This window comes from Corvus brachyrhynchos, unplaced genomic scaffold (assembly GCF_000691975.1).
Source record: "Corvus brachyrhynchos isolate BGI_N302 unplaced genomic scaffold, ASM69197v1 scaffold67, whole genome shotgun sequence".
Classification (NCBI taxonomy): domain Eukaryota; kingdom Metazoa; phylum Chordata; class Aves; order Passeriformes; family Corvidae; genus Corvus; species Corvus brachyrhynchos.
The window spans coordinates 690,936-701,102 of NW_008239114.1; the positions used below are offsets into that span (position 1 = coordinate 690,936).

The following is a 10,167-nucleotide window of genomic DNA, read 5'->3' on the forward strand; positions in this document are numbered from 1 at the left end:
GGAGGGATGGGCGAGGCTCAGCCATGGGGGGCCACTGGCAGGAGGGGTGAGGCAGGATGCTTGGCATGGTGCAGTGCTGCTGCTCTGGGGGCACCAGACCCCACGTGCCCCGCAGGGAGACAGAATGAATCCTCCCATGCCTGCTGTCCTGCCCGTGTCCTCTCGCCCAGGCTGTGCCCAGCTGTCCCCATCCCGCTGTGGAATGTGCCAGGACTCGCTCAGTGCCTCCCACCTCAGTGCCTGCCCCTGTGCAGTGTGCTCCTTGTGCCACCCCACCGTCCCCCAACCCATGTCCATGTGGGGACACCCCTCTGCACGCACAACCATCCCTGGGTACCTCGGGGGAAGACGTGTGGGCTCCCCCTCCCCAGCAGGACAGGGCAGGGGTGTATCTGGGGAGGAAGGTCCCTGGCTCAGGGGTCTGGCTCAGGTAGGACAGGTCTGCCCTTGGGGTACTGCACATCCTTCCTGACGAATCCCCACGGTTCTTCCTGTTTGCTCTTGCCCGGGCTCTGCACGCTTCCTTCCTCCTCAGCCCCCACCCCGCTGCGCTGCAGCAGCTCCCGCTGCTTCCCCCAGCCACACGCACCCCAAACACCTTTCCCGTGTCTGCTCCGCGGGCTCCTCCCGCTGCCCCGGGGAGCCCCGGCCGGAGCCACCCCAGCCCAGCTCACTGTGGCGACCGTGCTGTCCCTGGGCCGTGCGGTGCCCGCTCACCTCGCTGGAGAGCTGTGTCCGTGCACGCCTGTGTGTGCTTGCAGGTGTGCCAGGACATCTTCCCTGGGCAGCCCTGGGAGACCCTGCCAGTGCCACCTTCTACCCAAGGGTTAGGAGATCAGAGGGCCCAAGCTCCAGAGCAAAGTGCTGGGCTTGGCCAGCAGCAGAACAGCCTTATCCTGGAGGAAAGGCCACCAGCACCTGTGTCTGACCTGCAAATCCTGGAGTGGCCAGAGGATAGACTGACTGGGGAATTGTTCCCTGCCCTAGGTGGGATGAGAGAACACAGCTGTAAGGCCTAGAGGCAGCCCCACCACACACTGCCCTTCCTTCCCACCTGTCCCTGACGGAACTCAGGAATTGCTAGGATGACCAGCAGGACTTAACAAGGTGGCTGCATAAACTTGCTCTCAGTAGGAACCAGAGTAAACAAACAGGGTTCTGTGCTGCAGTAGCAGGCTGTCAGACATGCAGAAGTGTCCTGAGGCTGGGACTGTATCTGCCCTCTAAGTGCAGAGGGCACCCGTCCCATCTGGGTGTCTTTGAGCTTAAGGGATTCCTGAGGATGCAGCCAAGATGCAAACCCCTGGAGCTGCTTTTCCTGCCTTTTGCTGATCTGATCTTGCTGCCTCCTCACTGCCCTGTTCCTCTGCCACTGGTGGACAAGCGGGGGACAAGCTCAGTGTGGCATTGGGGCAGATGCCACAGGGCCGCCAGCACATGGAAGTCACTGGGAATGTGTCAGTGACACCTGTGCGCCCACACTCCCTCCTAACATCCCCACCTGTGACAGGGAGGGTGGAGACAGCTGGACCCTCACAGACCTCATAGGGTCCAGGGAACAGCCACAAATCTGCCAGCACCCCAGAGGAGCAGAGCAATGGGGCTGTGACAGCGGGGCTGTGACAGCGGGGCTGTCCAGGGTCCCTCGCTGGACCCAGGAGGCACCACAGCACATCCTGATCCTCTGCACAGAGCACAGTGAGCAGGAGACCCGGGACAGCACAGGCCTTTGGGAGCTGGGTTTAGGCTGGTTTTCCCCAAAGGGAATGGGAACCTTTTACCAACACATGATTTTCTGCAAGACGCAAACTCCAGCCGCAAAAGGGGTATGGAACAAAGGCTTTTGTGGAGGCCAGGAGCTCCCTGTGCACTGCTCATCTCAGTGATCTGTGGCCCAGTGTGATTTAAGAGATTTGATGGGCATTTCAAAGGATTTCAGCAGTAAATCCCTTCTTCCTCCTGCCAGGTTCCACCTTGGTCATGAACTGCCCCTGGATGCTTCAGGAAAGATGCTGATGCACTTCCTTTCCAAAATGGCTTATTTGGTTCCACTCGAATTTGGTCATGACAATGGACCACGCTCAGGGTAAAAAGAGGAAACTGAGATGCTGGGATGCAGCGTATCCTCTGCCTCTGAAGCATCACAACACCAAGGTACTCATGCTCAGGGATGTCCCCAGAAAAGCCCTGCAGCACTTTCCCTGTGCTGCTCACAGACCTCCCTGTGCTGCTGGCTTGGCTCTACCAGTCATGCACGTGCCTGTGCGGGACACCCAGGATACAGCCTCTGGAAACCACACCTGGCCCCCTTTGGCTTTTCCTTATGCAGAAAACTCCAATGGCGACTGAGGGGCCTGTCCTGGCCATGGCAACTCACCCAGGATAGAAGGAACGCAGGAGGGAAGTAGGGATGTAGTCCAGAGACGTGCCATGGCCCAGGCTCCTAGGAGCAGAAAAGTCTGCACTGCTGAGATGTCCTGACCCTTAGCTGCCTCTGACGGTGCACAGCTGGACCTCACTGTGCTCCCACCTGCCAGCATGGCTGCTCTTCCTCCCTTCTGCCGAAGCACCAGCATGCTGAGGAGGTGCATTTGAAGGGAGAGCATGGGAGGGGACACAGACCTGTGGAGACCCCCAGCACGAAAATGAAGGTACTGGTGGAAAACAAGGCATGAGCTGGTAGAGACAGACTGGATATGAGAGAGACCAGAAGCAGATGGAGCCAGAACACACTGCTTGTCCCAGGGCATTTTTCAGCTCTCAGTGCCACTGGGGCAGCAAGCTTTCCCCTGTACCTTGCTGCACCCACCTACGTCTGCTGCCCTCCTGGGAATGACACCTGCCCCCTCCTGCCTCCCTGCTGGGGCACACAGCAGGTGCACACCCACACGTGCAGAGCAAACATCCCTGGTCACTCATCGGTGCCCATCCGTGCGGGCGTGCACAGACCTCGGGCAGTGAAGTCCAGACATGCCCTCCCTCCCTCCCCCCAAATGCACTTTAGGGCACATCACTTCCGGCCACCTCTGAGCCCCTGCTTGGAACATGATGCTGCCAGCTGGCTGCTCCTGAGGGACACCAGCTGGGTTTGCAGAGGGGTGCAGTGGGGAGCAAAGAGCTGGGAGATGCTCTGGCCATGGACTGTGCCTTTCGTGTGCAGCCATGCTTGTCCCGTGTCACATCACCAGGTCTGCACCAGCTGCACCAGGCTGGCCCAGGGAGCAGAGAGGGAGCTGCTGGGGCCTACAAGCAGGGACTGCTGGGGCCAGGGAGGACCTGGCTTTGAGGACAGACGGTGTCCAGTCTGGGGGCAGATCCCAAGCCAGGGTCAGTGTGCTGTAAGGACAGGACCAGGACGCCAGGACAGCCATTGCAATCTGGTGTCAGCAAAGAGGAACCTGACAGTCTCCAGAGGGTGAAACCCAGGAGGGGATGGGAGGAAGCAACACTGAAGGAAATGGCTCTGGGCAGGGGGTCCCATAGGGTCACTGCTGTGCCACTCACCTTCCTGCCTCCCTCCCCTGGTGGGGAAGGACTGGTGAGGTCTCAGAACAAGAACATCCCTTGTCCCCCAGCACTCCTTGCTGCTCTGACCTTGGTAGCAATGGGGTGTCAGGGGTGATGATGATGCCCAGAGTGGTGCTGGGAGGGTTGGCGACGGAGGGATGGACATGGAGGGAAGAGTCCTAGCTGTTACCACAGCAGCCATTCAGCCTGGCCCAACCAGGGATGTGCCAGACATGGGATCCCCTGTGTCCTCTGTCCGTGGACATCTGTGCATTAGGATTATCTGTTGGAATGTAAGGACTAGAGAGCTCTGTGACAGAGTCTCAGGGGCCTTGAAGGGTCTGTATAGCTGTGGGTTTACTTCCTGTAAGATATGGGGACCCTATGGAGTAGTTGCCCTGGGGAGGAAGATCTGGATTTATCCCTGACTGGTACTTGCTGTTTGTTCACTTGCATTTTAAAACTCCACTTCCATGGGGTCATCTCTCATCTCTGGCCATGATTTCACAGCCAGTTCCCTTGGTGCAAGGAGCACCTTCCAGCCCCAGACTGGGACCTGTTTTCCCACTAACGACCAGCCAATCTTTATGCCCATTTCTGCCCCCCCCAGCCCCCTGAGCACAGGGTTCCTCATGCAGCCTCCCTGCCCTGATACACACACCCCAGCACCTCTCCTCACCCCCTCCAGACAGGAGGTAGCCCCAAAGTCACCTCAGCCTAGGCAGGCACTGAGCTGGCACCCAAAGCACAGGCGCTTCCCAGTGGTCTCGCTCCCCAGGATTGCCTACCACACCACGGCTTGGTCCCATCAGGCCCCTTCACCTCTGGGTCCGGCACTCAGGAAGGGCTGGTCCTGCTTCCGTTGACACGACTGGGAGTCAGGATGTCCTGCAGGCTTTTGGAAATTAGCCCATCTCCTCCACTGCCGAAACATCGCTCGCAGGCTTGAAGGTGAAGCAGCTGCCTCGGGACCGAGCAGACGCTGTGCGAACTGGCCGATCGGCTGCCGGCGGGGCAGAGGAGGACGGTGCGGTCATCCCGAGCATCCCGCGGAGCCGGCCTGGGGCAGCGAACAGCCGAGGTGGGGCACCTTACCTGGGGAGCCCGAGCCACCCGCCCGCCGGCCTGGGGACAGCCCGGAGCCGGGAGCGGAGGGAAGCAGCTCCGCGGATTGCTGTTCCGGGGAGCAGCGGCTCGCTATTCCAGCGTCCTCCACGGGAGCGCGTTCCCAAGGACAGCCCCGGCAGAGCATCCTCCCGGGCTGGCGGGGCTGCGAGAGCTCAGAGCCCGCAGCGCAGCGCTGCCGGCCAGCCTGGACGCTCGGGCATCCCGCCGGGATGGAGCTGACCTGGGCAGCCACTCGGAGGCAGTGGATGTGTGACCTTTCTCCCGTGGCCGGTGACGGTCTGTGCAGAGTTTGCTCCTGCTGTGGCTTGAGCTGGGAGCAATGAAGCAATTGCTGGTTCATTTTGGCAAGGTATTGCCGCTGATCCTGCCAGCCCCTGTGCTTCTGCCCTCTCCTCAAGGAGAACCAGAGGAAGAGTTCAGGACCTCGATTTCCTGCTTAACTGCTGGGTTGTTTTCTTCTTTGAATCCCTCGGTTTGTTCAGCCTGGAGAAGAGGAGTCTGACAGGAGATCTCACTGAGCTCTTCAGCATCCTCATGAGGGGCAGTGGAGGGGCAGCTCCAGTCTCTGCTCTCTGTGACCAGGACTAGCAGGAACAGCTGGATCCGTGTCAGGGGAGGTATAAATTAGAAAGGAAAAAGTTTTTCACCCAAAGGGTGGCTGAGCACTGAAACGGGCTCCCCTGGGAAGTGATCACAGCTCCAAACCCGTCTGAGCTCAAGGAGCACTTGGACAAAGCTCTCAGGCACAGGGTGGGATTGTTGGGGTGTCTGTGCGGGGCCAGGAGTTGGACTTGATAACCCTGATGGATCCTTTCCAACTCAGCATATTCTGTGGTTCCATGACTGCTGAGTAGAACCACTTTTGGTTTCTGGAATTAGATACCCTCCTGTATCTCCTGCAAACAAGCTGAGCTTTCGTCCAAATTTGCCAGCAGAAGGGCAGAGCAGGTGAACCACCAGCACTGCTGGGCTGGGCTAACAGTGACGCAGAGCTGGTGTTGCTGTGGACTACAGAAGGTGCCTTGGCACAGGAACAGCTCCCCTGGGAAAGGTGATCTCCCAGACTGAAAGTGCTTGGTTTGTTCCTCTCCTCGTGTGGGAAGAAGCTCCCCCCGTTCATTCTGCAGTGGAGTAATTGCATGGAGGACTGTTCCTAAGCCAGGAGTATAGAACAATGAAATGACAGAAACACTAAGGTTGAAAAATCCCTCTAAGATCATCAAGTCCAGCCATTAACTGAGCACTGCCACATTCACTAAATCATGTCCCCAGGGGGTGAGGGTAAAGGGGATCTAAGCCAACACGTGGGACCAGACCTCCAAGTGCTGAGACTTTGACAATCTAGCCAACAAATGCCACTGGAGAAGCCACAGAGGGACGGCAAGAGCCACAGAATGACTTGGTCACCATGACAGACTGCTGGGGACACAGCCCCAGCACCTGTGGCAGCACCTGTCTCAGCCACGTGTCACTTGGGCTTTTTTATGCTTTTAGAAGATGCTGTGTGCTTCAGTTTCCCTTGGGGAGTGAGCTGTCCGCCTTGCTTGGACACCTGCAGGGCACACACACATCCTCTCGAACTGCCTGCAGAACCCTGCGAGCTGTGTGGGCAGGAAGAAGTCTCCTAGGAACAGAAAAACCCCCAGCTCCTCTCATTCCTCACAGCACACAGGGCAAAGCAGGTCTCAATGAAAAAGGCACAAAAAGGCCTGAAAATCCTGAAGACTCATCACGTTATTCCTGTTCTGCGTCCCTTGGCACGCTGTAGCAGCGGGGACCTCGGCAGCCAGCACGAGGGCTGAGCCTTGTGCCCTGCTGGGTTTGCCCAGCACAGCCCTGCTGGCCCAGTCCCTGGGCTGCTCCCTCAGGGGAACTCTTGAGCCTGGTGACCTCTTGCTGGGTGCAGGGGCCATTATCAATAACAGGAAACGAGCTGGGCAGGAGGGGCAGGGGAGACAGAGACCCAGAAAGAAAGGAAGCGGTTAGAAAGCCGTCACTTCCATTTCTGCTGCAAGAGAACCTGCGCCCACGCACCGACGGGCGCGGGGGAACAGTGCTGCCCTTCCGCAGCCTGATCTGCTCTGGGATCTCCAGGGAGTGCTTGTGATGAGGGCCCAGATCCTCGTCTGGCCTTTGATAACAGCTAGAAAGGTGGTTAAAATAGCCCATGCTCAGCCACTGTCTGGTGCAGAAACAGTGTGTGGTGAGCCCAGCCGCTGGCAAGGGAGTCACTGCTGGGGGGTTAGGATTCTTAACCTTGCTAAAGACAGACTGTGCATGTGATACTGCCCGTGTCCTCCGGTGCTGGCACAGGAAGGGTCTGTGGATGCAGCTGCCTGGGGCCAAAGGGCCAGGGAGGATGTGCCAGCAGCTTTTATTTTAGGACAAATATCTTCACTGAAAGGGCGATCAGGCACTGGCACAGGCTGCCCAGGGTGGAGTCAAAGGCACATAAATATGGCACTTGGGGACATGGTTTAGTGGTGAACATGGCACTGCTAGGGCAGTGGTTGAACTTGATGATCTTAGAGGGCTTTTCCAACCTGAACAACTGTATGATGATTCTTGCATAGCAAGAGGCAGTCCCTGACAGCCGTGGCACGTCCCATCTCTCTCTGGAGGAGACTGGCCATGGATGAGCAGAGGCAGCCAGAGGGCAGCAATGCAGAGACGATGGATCTGCCCAATGCTGCCCCTCCGGCTCTGAGCCACAACAGAATGTGGGCCTGGCTGCTTTTGAAAGCTGTTCTGGATTGTGCTTTCTGGCCTCAGAAATTCAAGAAGCTGCTGTGTTGGGCCATGCATGCTCCTGCTGAGAGATGCTGTGCTATTCCTCTGAGTCCTCTTGGTCTTGCTGCAACTGTGTGGCCATAGGCGTGAGCCATGGGAGCTTGCAGAACATGGGGTCTGCTTTGTCCCAGTTCCAGGCACCAGAAATGTTCATGTCTGCTCACAGTAGGGAAGCTATGGTGCTTGGAGCCACAGCTGCCCCAGATCTGGAGGAAAAGCAAAGAAATTGTGAGTTTTTTAGTTTCTTTTCTTCTGCTGTTGGGGCTGAGAGGGGTCCCTAGCTGCTCTGGGGACTTCCTGCCAGCAAGTTCAAGGATGGAGCCATGGAGCTTTCAGCACTGGAGGAGAAATCGAGGCAGCAGCTGGTGTCACCAGAGCCCCAGATGCAGCAGAACTGCTGGGGTGCTTGCCCGTGGTGCTGGGGCCCAGGCCTGTGATACCAGGACAGGGCAGGAGAGATCTGTGCTGCTGGCAAGTCGGGGAGAGGATGGAGAAGCACCAGCTGAGCACTCCCAGGGCTGAAGAGAAGGGTGCAAGGCAGCGAGCTCTGCTCTCAGCTGGGGCAGGCCACCCCTGCCCTGCCATGCCACCAGCCAGCTTGGCATCATAACACTGTGGCAGATCACGTCCCACTTGGGCACTACTCCTGCCAGGGGCATCTCCAGCTCCTCTCACAGCCCCCTGGGCAGCTCTGCCTGCCCCTCTCCTGTGGGCCTCCTGAGCCCGTCCCCAGAAGCACTAGTGGGGACAGTTCAGTGAGCTTTAGGGTTGCTCGACTTTGGGGAGCTGGAGTCCAGCCAGAGGCCCCACAGAACCCTGATGCAGCACTCTGGGCAGATGTTGTGTGTGGGGCTGAATCCTGCAGAGCTGCCTGGCTCCAGGGCTCTGACAGGACCCCCCATATGTGCCTCTTGCTCCATCCCTGCAAGGGGCTGGTTCATGTTTTTGTCATGGTCAGGGATGACTAAGCATGTAAGGATCCAGGACTGGACCCTGAGGAGGTCCAGATGGATCCTGTCTCCCACGAGGAGTCAGGAAAATTCAAGCAGTGACAGCCCCCCTGCATGTCAGCGTCCTCCTCTCTGCTGCCTCTTCCCCAGGGATCAGCCAGGCCCCAGGGGCTGACGAAGCGCAGACTCTGCCATGACCTCTTTTAACAATGTGCAGTGAAGGAGGGGAAAGGTATGTTTGTCAAGGGAGAAAATATCTGTGTGTTTCCCTGGAGACCTGGTGGGACAGTTCCACCAGCCCTGGTACCCTCCAGGGCAGAGGGGAGTTTCAGTGACAGGCAGGGACAAAGAAGGAGAGCTGGGCAGAGGGCTCCAGGCTGGAACAGAGGAGCAGCGGCAGGAGCTGGGTGGGCACCACCAGGCAGGGTGACCTTACCTGTGTGCACCACTGCAGACGGGCTCAGGGGGAGCAGGGATGGACCCCAGGCTGGAACAACACTGAAACTGCTCAGCATCCTACACACAGTCGGGGTGCATGACCTGGGCTGGGTGGAGCAGGGCTGGGGGAGATGGAGACAGCAGGGATGTGCCATGGGGTTCCCTGCCCTGGTCTCCACCTTCAGCAGCACCCTGCAGATCTGCAGCACTGAGCTGTTCCTGCTCCCCAAGCACCAGCCAGAGTGCACTGAGCCCAGGAAGGCCCGCTCCCCGGGCTGGGCAGCCTGAGGAGCTGCTGGCCATGCCTGTGATTGTCAGGCCATGGGAAGCTGTCGGTAAGAATCACCAGCCAGGCTGTGCTGCAAGTGGTGTCCTTGGCCGGGGTTCGACCACACATTCACGGATGCTTTTGGCCCAGAGGGGAAGGAATAAAGCTGTCTCCTTGTCTTGGTTTGAAAGACAGGTGTCAGCCGAGGAAGACGGGAACCTCCCTTGGAATGGAAAATATGACCCCTTTCCCTCCGAATTATTATAACTTTGAAATTACGGGGCTTTCGGGCAAAGCTATGGAAAAGGAATAACAGTTCTTTATTAGTGTATATACGTATAACAAGACAAACAAACAACAGCAGTGGCAGCAACGCCAGACAGAACCAGAACCTAGTGCCAGAACCAGAAACCGGTGCCAGAACAAGACCCGGGGACCCTGGTGCCGGAACCAGACCCTGATGCCAGAACCAGACCCCGGTGAAAGAACCAGAACCCAGGGAAAGAACCAGAAGCCGGTGCCAGGACCACAAACCCGGTGCCAGAACCAGAATCTGGTGCCAGGACCAGAACCTAGGTGCCAGGACCAGACCCAGTGCCAGCACCAGACCCAGTGCCAGGACCGGACCCGGCGCCAGACCTGGTGCCGGTACCAGATCTAGTACCAAACCCGGTGCTGGTGCCAGACCCGGTGCCAGCACCAGCCCCGGTACCAGCCCCGGTGCTGGTACCAGACCCGGTTCCGGTACCAGACCCAGTGCCAGACCCGGTTCCCGTTCCAGACCCGGTTCCAGACCCAGTTCCAGACGCGGTGCCGGTTCCAGACCCGGTTCCCGTTCCAGACGCGGTGCCGGTTCCAGACCCGGTTCCCGTTCCAGACGCGGTGCCGGTTCCAGACCCGGTTCCCGTTCCAGACGCGGTGCCGGTTCCAGACCCGGTTCCCGTTCCAGACGCGGTGCCGGTTCCAGACCCGGTTCCCGTTCCAGACGCGGTGCCGGTTCCAGACCCGGTTCCAGACCCGGTTCCAGACCCGGTTCCCGTTCCAGACGCGGTGCCGGTTCCAGACCCGGTTCCAGACCCGGCTCCA

The 10,167-nt window shown here is 58.7% G+C and overlaps 2 protein-coding genes across 8 annotated transcripts in view; one reads left to right on the forward strand and one right to left on the reverse strand.

Annotated features, from left to right (window-relative positions):
• PTPN7 (protein tyrosine phosphatase, non-receptor type 7) overlaps positions 1 to 10,167 on the reverse strand; it is a 25,501-nt gene that overhangs the window by 10,512 nt on the left and 4,822 nt on the right. For 2 of the 7 annotated variants that reach the window (XR_001863841.1, XM_008638013.2), the window contains exon 1: positions 4,330 to 4,742. The exons of 1 other annotated variant lie outside the window; for it this stretch is intronic. The gene's annotated coding sequence lies outside the window, so the exon portion shown is untranslated. Of the gene's footprint in view, positions 1 to 337; positions 491 to 2,377; positions 2,444 to 4,295; positions 4,743 to 10,167 lie in introns of those variants that run through there. 4 more of the 7 variants (XM_017739820.1, XM_017739819.1, XM_017739818.1 and 1 more) reach the window with 4 other exon arrangements.
• The window catches only part of LOC108448054 (protein TsetseEP-like), a 4,432-nt gene continuing 2,650 nt past the window's right edge, over positions 8,386 to 10,167 (forward strand). Inside the window, exons 1-2 of the mRNA XM_017739805.1 lie at positions 8,386 to 8,397; positions 9,658 to 10,131. Of these exons, the coding sequence (XP_017595294.1) occupies positions 8,386 to 8,397; positions 9,658 to 10,131 (486 nt within the window). The remainder of the gene's footprint in view (positions 8,398 to 9,657; positions 10,132 to 10,167) is intronic.